Source organism: Enhydra lutris, unplaced genomic scaffold (assembly GCF_002288905.1).
Source record: "Enhydra lutris kenyoni isolate GAN:26980312 unplaced genomic scaffold, ASM228890v2 scaffoldscaffold92, whole genome shotgun sequence".
NCBI classification, from domain to species: Eukaryota; Metazoa; Chordata; class Mammalia; order Carnivora; family Mustelidae; genus Enhydra; species Enhydra lutris.
Genome location: NW_019154176.1, coordinates 2751459 through 2772760, shown reverse-complemented (window position 1 = coordinate 2772760; position 21302 = coordinate 2751459). Strand labels below are relative to the sequence as shown.

Below are 21302 nucleotides of genomic sequence, written 5' to 3'. Positions count from 1 at the left end.
CCCGCATCGGCACGAAGAGTGCCTGCTCGCCCCTCGGCTTGTTTTCCACCCTCCAGGTATCATTTACATAGAGTCAACGCACCGTTTTTAGCATAAAGTTTTTTTGACAGACAAGCAGGCTTGTGTCGCCACCAGCACGATCAACAGACAGAACACCTGCAGTCCCCCCCAGGAGTCCCCCTGTGCCCTTTTGTGGTCTCCCCCTCCCCACCCTGTGCACCTGGCACTTGAGGATGAGGATAGGCTCTCCAACCCATGGTCTTGCCTTTTCCAGAATCTTAGGTAAATGAGCCCACGCGGCTTCTGAGTCCGCCGTGTCTCCCTCTGTGTAGCACGCTGGAGAACCATCCGGGCTGAAGGCAACTGCCCTTCGGTCCTTTTCCTTGCTGGGGGGGTGGTATTTCATGGTGTGGCCAGGCCACGGTCTGCTGATCTGTTCACCCACTGAAGGCCGGTGCATTGTCTCCAGTTCTCGGCGACGGTGAATAATGCTGCTGGAAACACGTGTGCTCCTGGCTCTGTGTGGCTCATGAGTCAGGTACATTTTGAGTTAATTTGTGTAGGACTTAAGAGATACAGATGGAGGTTAAGATTCTTTTGCATATGAGTGTCCAGTTGTGTCAGTACTCCCTTCCTTCCTTCCTTCTTCCTTCCTCTTTTTCTCTCTTTCTTTTTCTCTCCCTCCCTCCCTCCCTTACTTGTTCTCTTCTGGCTCTACTAGGCTCCTCACTGTTCCTCAAAGCTGTGAAACAGGGTCCTACCTCAGGACCTTTGCATATATGCTCTTCCTCTGCCTTGAAAGCCCGTTCCTTGAGATAACCTGATGGATCACTTGTCACCTCCACCTGTGGTCAGCTCTCCTCCTCCACAGGCCCTGCCTGGCCCCACTGCTAAAACGCCTCCGTCTTGTTACCCCATCCTCTTGCCCTGCTTGTTTTCTCTTGGAAGCCCTCTTCACTCCCTGTCATGGTTCTACCCGTTTACTTGGTTTATTGTCCATCTCCACCCAGTAGAAGGTCAGTGCCCTGCTGCCAGGGCCTTGCTCTCGGGGGTGCCCCTGCCCTTTGTATGGTGCCCAGTGCATATTAGTTGTTCTAGAATGCCCTCTCCTCCTCGTAAACAAGCCGTGCGTCTCAGTCGCTAACAGGTACTCCCTCAGCAAAGGCAGCCGGCCTGCTGCGGGCCCCACTCCGACCTGGGCTGCCCCTCTGCTGTCGCTGCTTGGAGTCAGGCACCCACTGGACAGGCATGCCACCAGGAGACGGAGGCTGTGACTAAGATCAGGGTCATGGAGGGGATAAGGCCGGAGGAGGGCAGGATGAGGCCAAGCCACAGTCAGAGGCCCGGGCCTTTCTGGGAGGGTTTGTGTGGGTTGGCAGTGGTTTTTATCCCTTTTTTTTTTTTTTTTTTAAAGATTTATTTATTTATTTGAAAGAGAGAGAGCGAGCGAGCAGCTGGAGGGGCTCTTCCACCAACTGAGCCGCCTAGGCCCCCAGCAGTGGTTTTTATAGATGATGGACTTTCTCCCTTCTTGGTACTTGGGTTGCTCTCCTGCCTTTTTTTTTTTTTTTTTTAATTATTTATTTATTTGACAGACAGAGGTCACAAGTAGGCAGAGAGGCAGGCAGAGAGAGGAGGAAGCAGGCTCCCTGCTGAGCAGAGAGCCCGATGCGGGGCTCTATCCCAGGACCCTGAGATCATGACCTGAGCCGAAGGCAGAGGCTTTAACCCACTGAGCCACCCAGGCGCCCCGTGACTCTTTTTTTTTTTTTTTAAGATTTTATTTATTTACTTGTGAGAGAGAAAGAATGAGAGAGAGCATGAGAGGCAAGAATGTCAGAGGGAGAAGCAGGCTCCCCGAGGAGCAGAGAGCCCGATGTGGGACTGGATCCCGGGACTCTGGGATCATGACCTGAGCCCAAGGCAGTCGGTTAACCAACTGAGCCACCCAGGTGTCCTTTTGTTTGAAGATTTTGCTTATTTATTTCTCAGAGAGAGAGAGAGTGAGAGAGTGAGTGAGCACAAACGGGGAGTGGCAGAGGCAGAGGGAGAAGCAGGCTCCCCGCTGAGCAGAGAGCCTGATGTGGGGCTTAATCCCAGGACCCCAGGATCATGACCCGATCTGCGAGCAGATGCTTCACTGACTGAGCCACCCAGGTGTCCCGAGCATGCAACTCTTGATCTTGGGTTGTGAGTTTGAGCCCCGCGTTGGGTGTAGTAAGACTTTAGTTAAAAAGTAAAGTCTTAAAGTGTACTGTCAGGTGATTTTTAGCATCTTCATGGAGTTGTGTGGCGATCACCACTGTCTAATTTCAGAACCTTTACATGTCCCCAAAAGAAACTCTGTCCTCACCAGCAGTCACTCCCCACCTCCCCCCACCAACTCCCAACCACTAATTTGCTTTCTATGAATTTGCCTGCTCTGGACGTTTTGTATTGATGGAATCGTACACAATGTGGTTTTTGTGTCTGGCTCCTTGCACTTTGTACTGTGTGTTCAAGGTTCATCCTTGCTATTGCATGAATCAAAACTCCAGTCCTTTTCATGACTGAATAATATTCCATGGCACAGATTATGACCCCTTGTGTTTACCTGTTCCTCAGCTGACAAACATTTGGGTCATTTCTACTTTTTGGCCATCAGGAATAGCGCTGCTGTGAACATTTGTGTACAGGTTTCCGTGTGCACATGTGTTCATTTCTTTTGAGTCTCTTTGTAGGACTGGAATTGCTGAACCATGTGGGAATCTTTTTTTTTTTTTTTTTTAAGATTTTATTTATTTATGTGACAGAGATCACAAGTAGGCAGAGAAGCAGGCAGAGAGAGAAGAGGAAGCAGGCTCCCCACGGACCTCGGGATCATGACCCGAGCTGAAGGCGGAGGCCTTAACCCACTGAACCTTCCAGGCGCCCCCCATGTGGTAATCCTAATGGTCAACTTAAACCTTGAGAAACTTCCAGTTTTCCCTAGTAGCTGTCCCATTTTACCGTGGACCAGCACTGTCGGAGGGTTTCGATTTCTCCACATCTTTGTCGACACTTGTTATTATCTGTCTTTTTGAATTTAGCTTTGTAGTGGGTATGAAGTGGTATTTTGCTCTGTTTTTAAATTTTCATTTCCCAATGACTGATGAATTTTCATGTGCTTAATGACCATTTTTCTACCTTCTTTGTAGACATGTCAATTCAAACCCTTTGTCCTTTTTTAAATTGGGTTTTTTGTCTATTGTTGGTTTATAAAAGTTCTTTATATCTTGTATCAAGACCAATCTCTTATGAGCTATGTGATTTGCAAATACCTTCTCCCATTGAGTTGTCTTTTTACTTTCTTGATAGCGTCCTTAGAAGAAGACAAATTTTGGGGCGCCTGGGTGACTCAATGGCCTCTGCCTTTGGCTTAGGTCATGATCCCAGAGTCCTGGGATCGAGCCCTGCAGCAGGCTCTCTGCTCAGCAGGGAGCCTGCTTCCCCTTCTCTCTGTCTGCCTCTCTGCCTACTTATGATCTCTCTCTCTGTCAAATAAATAAATTAAATTAAATTAAAAAAAAAAAAAAGAAGACAAATTTTATTTTGATGAAATCCCATCCCTGTATTGTTCTTTTGTCACTTAACGTTTTTGGTGTCGGATCTGAGAAACTGTTGTTCAGTCCATGAGGGTCATGAAGATTTAGTCCTGTATTTTCTTTTATAAATTTTTTTTTTCCCATATTTTTTGCCACCTGAGTCTAAGACTCCCATGCTTTCTAAACTGGTCATGGAGCAGGTTAGAGTGACACGAGGGCACCTGTCAACCTCAAGAAAAATTCCCATGCAGTGAGATACACTGTAAAACACCACAGTGTCCCAGCCCAGTGCCACACCCCACTCAGGTATTAATTTGGCTGTGAGAAACCCAAGGCTTATCTGAAGAAATGGTATCCTTAAGTTTCAGATAATTGAGCAGTCCACCTTTTGGGTACGACGGTGGTCACAGAACCTGTAGATCTTAAAAAAAAAAAAAAGTCAAAATCCTACGAAAACAACCTAAAATTACATTGGTTGTTATGGGGAATGTTTCAGTTAGACAAAGTCATTTTAAGAAGTTCACTTGAAAGCAAGCATTGCCAAATTGAACGAACAGAATTGGATGCCTATTTTTTTTTTCATCCCTGTTCCCCGCCCCCGCCCCCCGCCCACCTCTGGCAACTACTGTTCTCTGTATCTGAGTTGGCGGGTTTTTCTGTTTGTCTGTTTGTTTAAGATTTCACATGTAAGACAGATCAGACAGCGATTTTCTTTCTCTGTCTTATTTCACTTGGCATAATGCCGTCAGGATCCATCCCTGTTGTCAAAAATAGCAAGATTTCATTCTTTTTTTAATGACTGAATAATATTCCAGTGTGTGTACGTATACCACAATTCACAATTTCTTTATCCATTCATCTATTGATGGACATGTAGGTTATTTCTATATCTTAGTTATTGTAAATACTCTTGTTATATTTTCTTTTAACTATGTTATAGTTTTCGGACTTACCATTGAGGTCTCTGATCCATTCTGAGTCAATTTTTATATATCTTGTGAGGTAGGAGTTCAGCTTCATTCTTTTGCATGTGGCTGTCCGGTGGACCCAGTACTATTCATTGAAAAGATTTATTTATTCATTTATTTATTTTAAAAGATTTTATTTATTTATTTGAGAGAGAGAGAAAGGGAGAAGCAGGCTCCCAGGGAGCCTGATGCAGGGCTCGATCCCAGGACCATGAAATCATGACTTGAGCCATCCAGGTGCCCCTGTTGGAAAGATTTAGATCTATTTGGGGAGTACTGCCATCTTAACAATATTAAGTTTTCCAGTCTGTAAACACTGGATGTCTTTTCACTTACTTAGGTTTTTGTGTTGTTTTTGGTGGATTCTGTAGCGGTTTCTATAGACACGATCATGTCATCTTTGAATAGTTTGCTTCTTCCTTTGGATGTACTTATTTTTTTTTTTTCCTGTCTTATTGCCTTGGCTAGAACCTCCAGACAATACTGAATAGAAGTGAGAGTGGAGGGGTGCCTGGGTGGTTCAGTGGGCTAAAGCCTCTGCCTTCGGCTCAGGTCATGATCTCAGGGTCTTGGGATCGAGCCCCACATCTGGCTCTCTGCTCGGCGGGGAGTCTGCTTCCCCTCCTCTCTCTCTGCCTGCCTCTCTGCCTACTTGTGATCTCTCTGTCTGTCAAATAAATAAATAAAATCTTTAAAAAGAAAAAAAAAGAAGTGGGAGTGGATATCCTTGTTTTGTTCTTGATCTTAGAGGGAAAGCTTTAAGTGCTTTACCATTAGTAGGATGTTAGCAGTAGGTTTTGTGTAAATGCCCTCTACCAGGTTGAGATAAATTCCCTTCTGTTCCTAGTTTGTTGAGTGTTTTTATCGTGAAAGGGTGTTGGATTTTATCAAATGCCTTTTCTGCATCTGTTGAGATCATGGTATAGTTTTGTCGTTTACTTTTCATACGGTGTGTTGCATTGATTGATTTTGCATTTTTGGACGGTTCCGGCATTCCTGTGATAAATCTTACTTGGCTCCGGTGCATAATCCTTTTTATATGTTGTGGGATTTGGCTTACCTGTATTTGTTTTGAGGATTTTTCCGGTCTGTATTCGTAAGAAATATTAGTCTGTTTTCTTGTCATGTTTTTGTCTAGCTTTGGTCTCAGGATAATGCTGGCCTCATAGGACCAGTTAGGAAGTGTTCCTTCCTCTCTTATTTTTTGGCAGAGGTTGTGAAGGCTCTGTTCAAACTTCTCCGCTCCCCCCCCCCAAAGATTTTATTTATTTATTTATTTATTTGACACAGAGAGAGAGCACAAGTAGGCAGAGAGGCAGGCAGAGAGAGAAGGGGAAGCAGGCTCCCTGTGGAGTGGAGAGCCCGATGCGGGGCCCGATCCCAGGACCCTAGGATCATGACCTGAGCCGAAGGCAGAGGCTTTAACCCACTGAGCCACCCAGGGGCCCCTTAAATTTTTCTTTTTTTTTTAATTTCTTTTTTTTTTTTTTTTTAAAGATTTTATTTATTTATTTGACAGAGAGAGATCACAAGTAGACAGAGAGGCAGGCAGAGAGAGTGGGGGGGAAGCAGGCTCCCTGCTGAGCAGAGAGCCCGATGCGGGACTCGATCCCAGGACCCTGAGATCATGACCTGAGCCGAAGGCAGCGGCTTAACCCACTGAGCCACCCAGGCGCCCATTTTTTTTTTAAATTTCTAAATGTTAAAGCTTTATTGTGGTATAATTGGTATAGAACAACTTGTATAGTCTGTATGTCTATCTTTTTAAATTTTAAGTAACTTATTTAAAAACTTTTAAAGGTTTTATTTATTTCAGAGGAAGAGAGAGAGAGTAGGAGAGAGCGCAAATGGGGGAGACAGGCTGAGGGAGAGGGAGAAGCAGGCTCCCTGCTGAGCAGGAAGCCCGATGTGGGACTCGAGCCCCGGGCCCTGGGATCATGACCTGAGCCAAAGGCAGACGCTTAACCCGCTGAGCCACCCAGGTGCCCTATTTTTTATTTTCTTTTTTAAGATTTTATTGTATTTTATTTTATTTACTTTAAAGATTTATTTACTTGAGAGAGAGTGAGTGAGAGAGGGGGAGAGAGAGAATGTGCAGGAGCCAGGGGAGGGGCAGAGAAGCAGACTCCCCACTGAACAGGAAGCCCGATGCAGGACTTGATCCCAGGACCCTGGGATCATCACCTGAGCCAAAAGCAGACACTTAACTGCCTGAGCCATCCAGGTGCCCTGAAGATTTTATTTTTAAGTGATATCTACACCCAGTGTGGGGCTGGAACTCACAACCCCGATTAAGAATCACATGCTCTCTGATGGGCCTGCCAGGCGCCCATTTTTTTTTTTTTTTTTAAGATTTATTTATTAGCGAGTGTGGGGGAGAGGCAGAAGGAGAGAGAATCTCAAGCAGACTGCCCACTGAGCAGGGAAACCCAGTGTGGGGCTCCATGTCACAACACATGAGATCATGACCTGAGCTAAAACCAGGGGTCAGACACACCCAACTGACTGAGCCACCCAGCATCTTCCTGTCCTTTTTTTTTTTCCCTAAATATAGGTACCTTGGGACGCCTAGGTGGCTGACTCCGTAAAGTGTCTGCCTTTGGCCCAGGTCATGGTCCCTGGGTCTTGGGATCGAGTCCCCCATTGGCTCCTTGCTCAGCGGGAGCCAGCTTCTCCCTCTGCCTGCCTGCCTGCTGCTGCCCCTGCGTGTACCCCACCCTCGCCACTCTCTCTCTGACAAAGAAATAAATAAAATCTTAAAAAAACATACATAGGTGCCTACGTCTATAAATTTTCCTCTGCATACTGCTTTTACTGAAGCCTGTAAGTTTTGGCCTATATGTTGTGCTTCCATTTTCATTCATCTCAAAGTATTTTTAATTTCCATTACGTTTCCATCTTTGACTCCCTTGTTGTTCAGGAATGTGTTGTTATTAATTTCCACGTACTTGTGAATTTCCCCAAATTTCCTTCTGTTACTGATTTCTCATTCCATCCCACGGTGGCCAAAGAACATACTTTGTGTGATTTTTTTCAGTCCCTTGACATTTATGAGTCTTGTTTTATGGCCTAACCTTCATACAGCCTAGCCTGGAGAATGTTCCATGTGCCCTTGATAAGAATGTGTGTTCTGCCGGTGTTGGGTGGAGGGTTCTCTGCAGGCCTGGTAGATCTCATTGGTTTATGCTGGCGTCGATGTGTTGTTTCCTCATTGATCTTTTGCCCGGTGTTCTGTCTGTGATTGAGGGTGGGGTATTGACATCTCCCTGCGACTGCTGTTGACTTGCCTGTTTCCCTGGTCTCGTGCTCTCTTTGCTTCTGCTTGCTGGGCCTCGGTCTAGCCCAGCCCGACTCAGTCCACTTGTTCTCTTGCGTGAGCTTTTAGTTTCCCCCTCCAGACCGGGCCTTGGGGTATGGCGACAGGCCTGTGCGTCTGCTGTGCCCAGGGCTGATCCCTGGAAGGGGATTGCTGGGTCGGAGTGGGAGCTGACTTAGAATCATCTTGCCAGGCCTGCCAGGAAAGACTGTGCCAGGGTCCTTCTTGAGGTGCCAAGGAAGGTCTTCTGTCTGCCATCTCCCTCATCAACCAGTCTGGTGCGATAGGGCCCTAGATGTGCCAGGCACCGGGCTTCATGTGACTTGTCCTAATCCTGCTGCCTGCCTGACGGGGAGGGCGGGGTTACCATCCCCATCTTCCAGATGGAGAAACCGGGAACTGGGCAAGGGAAGGCCCTTGTTCAGGTCTCACGGCGAGGCTGTGGCTGAGCTAGCTGTCCAGCTGCAGCCTCTGTGCTCTCCACTGTCATGATCTCCCGGCCACTTTGTACCTGCAGGGGGCTGTGACTGGCCGTCCCATCTTCAGAGTTCAGCTTTGTTTCTGGTGTGGTGACCAGGGTGGTGCCGGCAGGTGGGGAATGAAGCCTGTTGGGTTGGTGCGTCACTGGTTGGTGTTGGTGGGGAGGGATTGCTGTTAGCTTAGGTGGCTTTGACCTAGGTGACCAAAACTCTCTAGGTTCAGTTTCTTCATCTGAGAAGTGGGGTTGGTGAGTGCCCCTGTGAAGGCGGAACAGAGACTCCTGTGTACAGAGCTTATCTTTGTGCTGTGTTGTGTGCAGCCTGGAGATGCTAGCCCCTCTTACATGCGCTTCTCAGCACCTGTCATGTGCCAGGCGCCGTGCTGGGTGCAGGGGAGCAGGCCGTGAACAAAGCAGATGGTTTAGAATGGGGACCAGTACGCAGGAAGGAAGCATGGAGAGGGGACAGAGCCCAGCCTGGCGAAGCGCTCAGGGGACTTCTCCCTGCAGGTGCCATCCAGCCAGTGTCCGAAGAAAGAGTGGAGGGCTCTTTGGGGGCATCTGGAGGCAAAGGAGCCCAGAAGGAGACTGAAGTTAGATGTCCGTGGGGCCCGGAGGCGGGAGCTGGGGGAGCCAGCAGAGAATGGCACGGAGGTGATGGGGCACTAGTGTTGGGCCTTGTGGGCTGCAGGAAGGACGTTGGTTTTGTCCCAGGTTTGCTGGAAGCCACTGGTGGGTTTTAAGCATGTGGGCAGCGTGATCTGACTTATGGTTTGCAAAGCTCTCCCTGGCTGCCGGGCTGGGAACACACGGGGCAGGGCAAGGGTGGGACACGGAGGGCTGGGGAGCTGGCACCCAGGGGACTCAGCCTAAGGTAAGGGGTTTGGGACCAAGCAGGGAACAGGGATATCTTCGGGTGTGTTGAAGACAGATCGGCTGTTGGGGTGAGAAAGGCATGGCCAGAGAAAGGGTGGTAAGGCCATCCTGTCTTGTGTGACACCCTCTGTCTGGAAGACATCTGGGAGAGGCTCTAGGGAGGGGACTGGGGAGGACGCACACCCATTCTCCTACTTGAAGAAGGAGCCTGCAAGGAGGATGGTTCTGGGATGCTGGGAGTGTGGTGGGGCACTACCTGGCTTTCTTTTTCTCTTTACCAGCAGCCTCCCTCTGGCTCAGTTGCGCCCCCCATGCGGTGACATGCGCAGAACTAGGGATCCATGTGTGGTCAGCCAGGCCCTAGAGATGCAGTGGGGACTCACTGATGCCCCAGCACCTGCACTGTCTTCTCCTGTCCCCACCACACCCCATTTTATAGACGAGGAGGCTAGGCCCAGGATGTGAGTAACCTTGTTGCCAAGGTCACACAGCTGGCATGCAGCTGGGATGGCTGCGTCACCCAGGCTTTCTGCTGCAGGGTGAGCAGTGAGGATGCTCAGGTGACCCCCAGGAGGGCAGACTCAAGAGCTTGGGTCCCCAAATGCCAGTGGTTTTTCTGTCAACTGTGAAAATTCTTCTTGGCCAACGGGTTGCTTTGGTGCTTCTCAGTACAACTGAAAAGTTAAAAATTAATATATACCTATCTTTAAAGATTTTATTTATTTTTGAGAGAGAGAGTGCACAAGCAGGGGGAGCAGCAGAAGGAGAAGGAGAAGCAGGCTCCCCACTGAGCAAGGAGCCCAATGTGGGGCTTGATCCTAGAATCCCGGGACCATGACCTGAGCCAAAGGCAGACAAATACATACCGAGCCACCTAGGCGCCCCCAGAATTAATGTTTACCTGTTACAAAAGTTGTAAAAAAAAGTCATGGAAGACCGAAATTCAAGTCAAGTTGGAAACTTAAAACAAAGTTTTTCCACTTGCCTTCCATACATGACTTCCATCAAAGGCTCCGTGTCCCCTCCAAGTTTGTTGTCCCCACACAGGCAGGAATGTGCACAGGCATTAAAAGAAGTTTGGAGAACACAGTTCTGTGCATCACACTTTGCTTTCGGCACTGTGGCCTGGATTGCGTCTTGGGCCAACTCCAAGATTGATTTAGCCAGTGCCATGCTGAGGGACATCTAGGTGGTTAACAGATTTCACTCTGGAAAGCACTGCCACAGGGAGAGGCCATCCTTTTTTCTTTTAAGATTTTATTTATTTGACAGAGATCACAAGGAGGCAGAGAGGCAGGCGGGGGGTTGGGGAAGGAGGCTCCCCATTGAGCAGAGAGCCCAATGCAGGGCTCGATCCCAGGACCCTGAGACCATGACCTGAACCGAAGGCAGAGGCTTAACCCACTGAGCCACCCAGGTGCCCCGGGAGAGGCCATCCTTGCAGACCCATGGAGGAGATTGAAAACAAGGTGATGTGGAGTGGGGGTGTCAGCAAGGGACAGTTAAGACTCTCAGAAGAGTTGACATCTGAATTGAGTTCTGAGTGACCAGAGGAAGTCAAGATTGTGGAAAGGCTCAGAGGAGATGGTCATTCCAGGCAGGTGATGAGTACGTGCAAAGGTCCTGCAGCAAAATTAGATTTGGCCTGTCTGCTGTACCTTGACAGTGTGGTTGAGGGAGTGAGTGAGGGTGGCAGTGAGGGTAGGGAGGTGATAGGGCAATTGCTCAGGGCCTTGGAGGCCATCAGGAACCCTTTGGAGCCAAGGAGGGTCATGGTCAGATTCATATCGTGTCCAGTTTTCCCTTGATTGTATAGGGCAAATGGTTTCTTTTGGGTAACATGGTAAGAACTTTGCAAACCCCTCCAACTACCATCTGAGGCAGGTGACATTATCCCCACTTTACAAATGAGGAAACTGAGGCACAGAAAGGTGACCAGACCTGGGCGCCTGGGTGGCTCAGTTGGTTAAGTGACAGCCTTCGGCTCAGGTGGTGATCCTGGAGTCCTGGGGTTGAGTCCCGCATGGGCCTCCCTGCCCAGCGGGGAGTCTGCTTCTCCCTCTGATCCTCCCCCCTCTCCTACTCTCTCTCTCTTTCTCATTCTCTCCCTCTCAAATAAATAAATAAAATCTTTAAAAAAATAAATAAAGGTGACCAGACCTGCACAGATAGTCCAGAAAAGAATTGGGAGTACCTGGATTGATTCCAGCTGGGGTCTGAGAGACCCAAGAGCCACGGCTGCTCGTCTCCATGGGCCACTTCTTCTTCTGGCCTGGCCTCCAGATGAGACCTTGGAGCAGGTGACCCTGTGGCCGAGAGCCAAGGGTGGGGCAGGTTCTGGAACCTCAGGATTGCTGAGCAGGGAGGAGGCAGCTTGGGATTTGTGAAGGGGAGGCACCTGGAGTGGGATTGGCAAAGTCAACAGCACTGCCCACCCCCCATCTGAGCCTCAGTCTCATTGGACAGTGGCACATTTGGTCCCACATCCCACAGACATTGGTCACCTGCCTCATGCCTGGCTCGCTGTTGAGAGCTGAGGAGAGGGTGGGAGGGAAGGGACAGACCACCGCTCTATGGACAAATGAGTAAATTGGAAGCTGCCAGTCATGAGAAGAATTGAGAATTAAACCGATGGCATATAACAGAGCAGGACCTCATAATCAGGGGTGCCGAGCAGTGGGTGCAGAAGAGGTAGTTTAGCTGGGAGTTGCTAGTTGGCCCTGTGGATGTTGTAGGGAGAGAGTTTGAGGCTGAGGGAGTAGTCAGTGCAAAGGCCCTGAGGCAGGAACCTACCTTTTTTGGGGGGACGTGTCAGAGAACAGTATAATGGGAGCTGAGTGAGTGAGGGACAGGGCTGGGATGGTGACTGGCAGGTCGTGCAGGGCCTTGTGGGCCTCAGAGAAGACTTGGGGTTTTACCCCGAGGGAGGTAGGAGCCTTAGGAAGCCGCTGAGCAGAGGGGGGTGCGTGCTCTGACGTGGCATCTACAGGCATCCTGTGGGCACTCTGGGGGTGAGGGCGGGTAGCTGGAGAGTAGCCAGAGAGGCAGCAGCTGCGCTGGTCCGGGCAAGCACCGATGGCTTGCGTGATGGCCTTGGATGTGCAGAGAAGGGGGCGGGTTCATGCTCGCTGTGCAGGTGGAGCCAGCGGGGCTTGCTGCGGGGCGGGGTGGGCGGTGACGGCTGGACAGAGCCCTGGGTCTGCAGTCTCAGTCAGCCTGCCTGACCCTTGCTGTGACCCCAAAGATACACTGGCACCTGCCCGGGGCCACTGAGTGTGGGCTGGGCTCTGGGTGACCAGTGGTTACTGTTGGATGGCATCCAGATGGGTGGTAATGAGGCAGGCACTGGGTGGGGACCATGGGGCATGTGGACTGGATGGTGAGGCTCCAGAGGCCGAGCGGTGAACTCTGCCTCTGTTCTAGCAGAATCACAGTGGAGGCCCTGGGGGGCATGAGGGTGATTGGGGGGGGTCTGCCTCATTGATATCCCACTTGTGTTCCCATCACAGCTCTGCTCCTTCCTCGCTGAGTTGCCTGGGCACGCCCTGAAACTCTGAGCCTTAGTTTGCCTACCTGGCCTTGGTATCATTCTTTTGGTGTTGCTAGAGGATTTGCTGAGATGTTGGCAGAGATGGGCTTAGAGCTGGGCTGGGGGACAGCCAGTGCTCCCCGTCTGGGCTCTTGTCAGCCTGAGAGAGTGAGTTGGGTACAAACAGGTCCCTGGAGCATGGGCCTCCTGCTGAGGGCTCTTCCCGTGGCTGGTGCTGTGCTGATGTCTCCTGGTCACACTGAGGCTTTGAATGACCCCCATGAGGATATGATGATGAGGAAGGGATCCCAGCCTCGGGCACTTGCTGAGGCTCCTGCCATCATGCTGCCCAGGTGAGGGGTGACCTGGGCGCTTGCCAGCTCTGACTCATCCTCTGCTGGCTTATCTGTTTGTTTTCCCTCCCCCGGAAGGCCTCCACCTGCCCACTTGTCAGCCTGGGTTTTAAGCCTCCATTGTTCCCTCAGGCAGGCAACCCCGCCCGTGTGGGGGGCTGGAAGCCAAGGGTTCCTGGTGGGATCTTAGGCTCTGTTCAAACAACAGTAAATAAACAGCTGGGGCTTCTGATCTGCCCCCTGGTGCCACCTCCTGTTGTGCCTTCCCCTCCCTGCTGGGCTTTGAACCCAGGCTGTCTGGCTCCAGAGCCCATATTCCTCGGGGCCACTCGCCAAACATTTAATGAGCACCTGCTCTACGCCAGGCACTGTTCTAGGTGCTGGAGATCCAATAGTGACCAGGCCAGGTGAAGTCATGTGCCGTCACAGGACTGGACTTCTGTTGAAGACCACATTGTGGGAGTGAGAAGGGGTATATGTTTGGGAAGGAGGGGTGCAGCCCACTGCATCTGCCCACCTGTGGGTACGGAATATGTGAGGGGAGGGGTTTCTTAGCGGAGGGAGCAGTGCCTGCAGAGGCTGGAAACCAGAAGTACGGAAATTGCAGGGGTGGGATGGGGGTGGTGGGATGGGCAGGTAGAGGACCCTGTGAAATGTGGGATGGATCGAGTGACTTCTTCAGGAGGGAGGCTTGGATCCCTGGTCTTTGCTTTAGAGCAAACCCGGGAGGAACCCGGGAGGAACCCGGGAGGAGGATCGTGGGGCCAGGCCCGGGCCTGGTTTTCTTCCCAGGGGAAGGAAGCCGCAAGAGAGCTCCACTGCCGCGTGTCAGAAAACCCTCTGGGTGGGCCTCGGGGCACAGCCGGACAGGCCCCTCCTCACCAAGACCCTTGGAATTTCTGGGGAGCTGCTCTTGTGGGGGGACTGTCCCGGCTGTGGGTGGTGTTGCTGCTCTTTCCACTCAGGAGTCTGAGAACTTCTGGAAACAGTCGGAGGAGTCCTGGGGCTCCTGGGGCTCCTGGGCTGGTGTGCGAGGCCCTGTGCGCCTGCCCAGCCTCATCCTTCAGCCTTCTCCCCCTCGGGCCGCGCCTCCTCTGTCCAGGCTGCAGCTCCAGTCATCCTTCCCACTCCCCACCAAGTCCCAGCCCCAGAAGGCTGCCTCCGCTGCATGTGCCCAGAATGCTCAGGGCTCTCTCGGGCGGCGTGCTGGTCCTCGTGTTCTGCTGAAGCTCTCATTGTCTGTTGTCTGTCGGGTTACCAGAGCTCATGGTGCCTGGCCCCCCAGTCACGCCCAGAACAGTCACAGGACAGCGTGTGCCGATACCAGTGGCCGAAGGCTAGGCCCGGGCTGGGGAGATGCCAGCGGCTTTTGAGTCAGATGCGCGGGCCCAGAGGTCGGGTAACCTGGAGTCAGAGGCCAGACCCCATGAATTTCAGTTCACAGTCCCACCACTCCCTGACACCTAGTGACCTTGTTTTTTGTTTTTTTGTTTTTTTCTTTTTTAAATAAATGCATACACTCAGGAAACCACCGGACAGATCAAGATAGAGGATGTTGTCATCCCAGAAAGTTCCTCGTGCCCCTTCTAATCAGTTCTCCAAAGGGAACCAACTGCTCTGATTTCTATCTCCAGAGACAAGTTTTGCCTGTTCAGGCCCACCCTCTGACTCAGCAGGAGAAATGGGGGTGTGTGTCTACGAGAGGCACGTGTGCAAATGTTCACAGCAGCTGTATTTGTAATGCCCCCAAACTGGAAAGACCCCAGATGTCCCGTTAGCGAGAGAGCGGATAAGCAAACTGTGTCCCATCCATGCCACCGAACATGGGTCAGCAGGGAAAAAGGATCCTGTGTCGCTCACACACGCGGCACGGGAGGGATGTGTTCCCATGTTTCTGTATCGTTCCATCACGGACCCGTTGGATTGCGTCGAAGAGGCAGAGTGGGAGATTATTCTGGCAAAAGACGCACACACTGTCACTGCTGCTGTCGCTGATTCTGTGTTGGAGGGCCTGCGCTGATGGAGGATGCCGTGTCTCTGATATGCGAGGGGCCTCCCATCCCTGCCTCTCAGGTCTTTGCCTCTGAGCCAGGGGGTCAGGGGGCCTGGGGCTAGGGCCAAGGCCATGTGTGGTGCTTGAGGTTAACAGCCACCGGTGGGCCTGCCCTGCCCGGGGAGAGCCTGGCATCTGCCTCGAGGTGGCTTTGCTCTCCTGGAGACACTGGGCTGCCCCCTCTGGTGAGGGTCTTGGTGAAGAGCTGACTTTAGGGCCTGGTGAGCTGGGGGCCTCCTTGCTGTTTCCCTGCCCTGCCGTTCCGCAGCCCTGCATGTGGCTCATTTCTTGTTTCTGCTTCTCTGAGGGGCCTTCTCTGACCATCCCAGGGGGGATGCCCCGTACCACTTGGCCTGTGTCCTTCCCAGATTGCAGTTGACCTAAACATTTATCTAGACACACTCCTTGTTTGAAATTCTCCGAACCTAGAACCTTTCTCCATTTTTACATGAGACAACATAAGAATCCTCTGCATGGCTTTAATCTCTGAAAGTCCCCCTTCTACTCCAGTGCCCCCCTGGATCCCTGCTCTTTGACTTTCCTTTCTCACTGGTCCAGAGTGCCTTCTGGTCGCCCTACTTGGCATGCATCCACATTGCTAGTGTAAGCAGGTGTGGGTGGTGCCTATTTCTGTAGTGAAATATACAGGATACATTTTTTATTTCACTGTTTTATCGAGGGATTGTTTCTGTATTAGGAAATCTACCCATTTCAAATGCAGTGATATTTTTAGTAAATTTACAGTAAATATTAGTAAGTTGACCACCACAGTCAAGTTTTAGAATGTGTCCAGCATCCCAGCATCCCAGAGATCTCCCTCCTTGTTTCCCACCCCTGGGCAAGCACTGATCTACTTCCTGCCTATATTGATTGGTCTTTTTGGGACGTGAAACATCATATTTTGTCATCAACTACTTTTGTTTCATCTTTCTATCATACATATGGCATTATATCAATGTATAACGTGCACATCGGAAATGTACAGATTTCTTTGAGGTGTGGGGGACGTTGTTTAAATATCTGTCCATGAAAGAGCTCTTTGGGCAGGCTGGGGCTGGAGCGCTGGCAGCCAGAGGGACGCGGTACCACTCATCAGCAGCCTTCATTCCAATCCCTCCTCTGCCCCTTGTGGCTTCGTGACCCTCCGAGGTTAGAGCATTTCCCAGTGCTGGGCTGGGACTGGTGTCTTTGCCGACGTTGCCCCACTCGCAAGACGGGATTGCCCCACATCTGTGGTCACACTTCCTGCCTTGCAAGCCAGCCGCGTGAGTAACTTCTGTCCTTTTCCCCTCCCACAGGGACTTCCTTCCCCGAGGTTCAGGAATCGTCACCCGGCGACCTCTCATTCTGCAGCTCATCTTCTCAAAAACAGGTACAGTGGGATAGCTCGCCGCTGCAGCAGGAAATGAGTGTGGACGTGGCGCCCGGCAGGAGTGAGGGGGCCAATGGCGGCGTCCAGGGTCTTGGGCTGTCATTTGGGCTTGAATTCATGGTCTCCACGTGGGTAGCATAGTTGAAGCACAGTTCGGTGAACACCCACGCCTCATATCCTCCATTGTGACCAGGCCGCTAGTCGCCACGTTTGCTGGCTACACTGTGGATAACACATTTTCGCTGAACGCTTTCAAAATCAGTAGCAGACATTGTGACACGTCGACCCAGAATACTTCAGTGAGCCTCCCCTTGCACTAAGGACACCTTTCTACTGTCATAGAGCCTCACCCAAGGAAAGTCATCATTTCTGCCTGGTATCTGATGCCCAGGCCATACTCACGTTGCCAGTTGTCCCCCGAGATATCTCCCCTGGCTAGTTTTCCAGCTGCTCTGATCAGTCCCCTCCTACACTCCGTTGTCCCGTCTCCTCTTTTCCTTAGAGCAGCATCACTGCTGTGTCTGTTTTGATGACGACGTTGCTTTGGGGAGAGGCCCATCCACTGAATATAGAATGGCCGGTGTAGATTTTTTTTCTGTCTTCGCCTGGGTGGCCCCGTTTATTTCTGTTCTTTCCACACAAGTCTGGCATGAGGTGGGCATGTCTTCCAGCATAAAACCTGCTGAGGTCTTCTTGGAAAGCACCTCGGGTCAGAAGCTAGAAGGGGACTGGGGAGCTCTCGGGGGCATGGCCTTGCCTCCCTCCAGAGCCCCCTACAGAGCCCCGAGTGGCTTCCGTGCCTGGAATATTGGCCTTGGTTGGGTCAGTGTTCAGAGGGCGCCAGGCTCACCGCACGGCCAGGTTAGACACACCCGTGCCAGGAAGGCAGCTGACACACCCCCATTTTACCGGTAAACTGAAGCTTAACCAGGCCACCTGCCTTTACACGGGGCACCCCACACAGGATGGGCGTCACCCAGTCAGATCTCAGCCCCTCCCCTGTGTGGTGCCCCAGTCACGTGCTCTCATTTTCATCCTCTGACTCCGCCCAGCCCACCTGCGAGGGGGCGTGACTCCAGTGAGAGGCCGTAGCCGATTGGCCCTCACTTCTTCCCTGTGAACCTTGCCGTGTCATAGGCCACAGGCGAGCCAGTAAGTGTCCAATCAGCTGGGCCAAGACTGTCGGTAGCAGAGCCGGGGCTTTCGGTTGGCAGTGCGTCAGAGAGTCACAGAAGGCTTGGCCCACTGGGTTTCCGCTTTCCATTCAGCAGGTTGATAGAGGGCGGGGGTGGGAGGGGGCTGAGCATATGCATTTTTAATGAGTTCCCAGCTGATGCTGATGGGCTTGCTTCTGGCCCAGGGCCACACAGGGGAAAGCCTCTGCCCTGGTGGGTTGGCCCTGGGAGCTAAGACTGCCTGGGTTCAGATAGTGACTCTGCAGCGTACTGGCCTCATGGCCCCTGGGGAGGGACGGCTGCTCACGATGGGTTTCCTGTCTGGACAGTGAAGATAATAGCGTTGACTTTGTTGGTTGCCATGAAGACCACGTTATTCAATACGTACAACCCGCAGCACGGTGCCTGGCACACTCCGGGTCCTCCCTGTGCGTTGCTGAGTCAGGGGCTGCGGGTTTTATGCTTTCTGCTGGCTTGTTCCAGATGGCCTGCTGGGAGAACAGGTCTGCTGGCTTTCTGCACTGGAAGGTGGCAGGCTGTGTTATGGCGGGAGGGCTCCCCCATCATCTCCATGGTGGCCGTCACCAGCTGTGGTCCACTGTGCACTTAGTGCATGCCACAGGCTGCTCCAGGCCCAGGGCACAGCAGTGACAGGACCAAGGCTGCTGCCACCACCCGCCACCTACCCACCTGGCATTCCCATTGGTGCCAGGGGACAGAAGCAGGAGACTGGGGGGCGACAGGCAGGCCTGGCCCCCCCCAGATTGGAGTGTGTATGGAGAGGGGAGAGTGACTAACTTCATCCTAGAGGGTGGGGCATCCTGGGGCTTTTCTGAAGAAGTGATATTGGAGCCAAGGCTGACAGGTGTGCTGGGTGTCAGGGAAGGGGGAGCTCTCCTTCCAGTGGAGAGTGGCAGATGTGAAGAGTGCTGAAGGCAGAAACTCCGAGGGTGCACATCAGCCTCGTGCCTGACCTGGACTAACACTGGGGTCTCTGTTCCCGTCATCCCTACTTTACAGAGGAGGGAACCGGAGCTTCCAGAGATGAAGCCACTTGCCCAAGAGCACACAGGAGGGTCATCGTGAGAGCCCAGCCCTAAAACCACTTGGTGGGGCGCACCCTTAGGCCCATGTGTCACTTGTCCAGATCCTGTGGCTGCTGGAGGGAGACACCACAGGAGCCAGGCCTGGGCAGGGGACTAGAAGAGGTGGGAGTGGTGCCTGGGGGCAGGTGGGGACAGGGTGGCGGCTGTGGAGATAGAATTGTGGTCGCATCCTGTTGGGCTGGTGGTGGAGGTGGGAAGCGAGGCCCGGGTGTCCCGTGTGGTAGTGGCCCTTGCTGTGCCCCAGCACACGTACTCCTTCCTCCTTCTCCACCTGACTGTGGCATCTCTGGTCTCATTGCTGCTAGCGGATGCGTGACCATTCCAAGCTGGACTTCTGCCGGATGCCAGGGAGACAGCAGACGGGATGCCATGGCCAGGCTGCGAGGCAGCAGGACTGGGGGTGTGGGAGAGTATATTGGCTGTTAGATTGATTTTGGGCCAGGGGCCCAGGGAGAATGTTCTGGGCAGGGGCTACAGCATGTGTGAAGCTGTGAAGGGAGGCTGGGGGGAGGGTCAGGAGGCAGGTGACATGGCCTGGCAGTCTGGTGAAGGATTAGACATGAGAGCCCAAAGAACACATGGGTGGGGTAAGACCGGCTCAGCCCACTGGCTGCCCTGTGGAAGGAGGACAGGCAGAGAGGCCAGGGAGAGGGTAGCCTCAAACCAGGCAAGAGGTGATGAGGTCTGGCCCAGGGCAGTGCTGTGAGGGTGAGGGGCAGTCTAGAGTGACCTAGAGGTGGGGGGCCCAGGGCGATGAACAGCAGAGGTGCCCTAGCTGGGTGGGAGGCGGGACATCCCACTAATAAAAGGGAGGAGGCTAAGCGTAGTGGGGGACATGGTGATTGGTGGAGGGCCCTCTAGGGGCTACGTGGGGCTGCATCGCTTCTAGAGAGTATACTTTTGTCCAGCTGACTCTGGAGAGCAGGACTCTGGAGCACACACTAGCCCTAGTGTCTGGGGCCGGGGGCAAGTGGCTTCCCTCTCTCTGCTTCCGCTTCCTCATCTGTAAAATGGGGTGATAGCAGTACCTCCCTTGTGGCCCTAGCTTTGGTGTGGCTGCTGCCTCCTGTGGGGTCAGTCTGGCATCCCATGATGTGGCTCTGCCAGGGGCCTTTGTGCTCTTGATGCCTGTGACACCCAGTGATGCCTACCTTCTGGTCCACACTGCTTTTAGTGAGCTGATACTTTTAATCTGCTTAGATTAAAAATTCCCTAAGACCGCATGGGGCACCTGGCTGGCTTAGTAGAGCATGCAGTTCTTGATCTTGGGGTTATAAGTTTGAGCCCCACATTGGGTGTAGAGATTACTTAAAATCTTTATAAAATAATACCTAAAACCACAGCCACCAGGAAGTTTGATGGTCCATGTGTGAACCCTGCTTCTCCCTAGGCACCACCCCTTGGCCTGGTAAATTGGGTGGTGGGGACTGTTCTTGCCTGGAATGTGGCCTGCTGAGCCCTTGACCTTGGCTGGTGTTCCCAGGCTCCAGAGGGGATGGCAGGGCTTGGCTCCCCGCTTCCTTCTCAAAGCCTTCTGACCCCAACAGGGCCTTGCTGGCCCCTGGGACCTCGCCGCCTCCTGGTCCCTAGCTGCAGCCACCACCTTCCCTCCGTGCTCATCATCTTCAAGGTCAGCTCGTTCATTCATGCCTCCAGGCCTTTGCCCTCACTGCGCCCCCTCCCTGGAACACCCTGCCCGCCTTCCTCGTCCTCCTCTCCTGAGAGCCCAGCGCCCCCACCCCCCATCCCATCCCTGCTACCTGAGTTCCTCAGCACCACGTACCTAGTAACCTCATCCTATTCTTACATTCTCTTTATGATTTCTACCCCCCTCCCCCGAATCCTGATGTGCTTTGTCCGCAGCTTTCTCTGGTGCCCAGCACCCTGACCCCCTGTGGGCTGCTGCCATGCCTCTTCTCTGCCCGTGCAGGGCGGGTGGGATTATCAACAGCTCTTTCTCTGGCACCTTTCCCTGGGAGCCTGGCCCTGGCGGGGCCTTTTCTGTAAAGCCGATAGACTCTACAGCACTCAGGGCAAGGGCCTTGTGTCCTGATGAGGAAACAGAGCCAGGAGCTGGTGCGAGCCAGGCAGGGGCTGGCCGGAATGCCAGCTGGGGCTGGGGCTGTCACTTTCTCTGGTGTATGTGACGTTTTTCCCGCACTACCAAGCAGTTCTCCAGTTCACAGTGGACGTGGACTGCGTGGCCCACAGTTACCTCCGTTCCGACACCGCCTGCCTGCCTGGAGATGGTGTCAGACACCCCAGGGTAAGAGCTCAGGTCCACTAGACTGTCGCCCTTTGCCCCCACTGCGGGTCCAGGATGTCCCCAGAGCTCCTTACTGCCCGGCTGCAGATCTGAGGTTCCCAGGGCCCCTCCTCAGGCTCAGTGCATTTGCTGGAGCGGCTCACAGAGCTTAGGGAAACCGTTCACTTCCTAGATCGGTGGTTAATGTAAAAAGGATAGAACTTGGGAACAGTCAGAGGGAAGAGAGGTGTAGGGCAGGGTGTGGGGA

The 21302-nt window shown here is 52.5% G+C and overlaps 1 protein-coding gene across 7 annotated transcripts in view; it reads left to right on the top strand.

The window, feature by feature from the left end:
- Nucleotides 1–21302, top strand: part of LOC111162433 (dynamin 2) — an 83609-nt gene that overhangs the window by 12868 nt on the left and 49439 nt on the right. For all 7 annotated transcript variants that reach the window (XM_022526849.1, XM_022526848.1, XM_022526846.1 and 4 more), the window contains exon 2: nucleotides 16435–16508. In XM_022526849.1, coding sequence (XP_022382557.1) covers nucleotides 16435–16508 — 74 coding nt within the window. The remainder of the gene's footprint in view (nucleotides 1–16434; nucleotides 16509–21302) is intronic.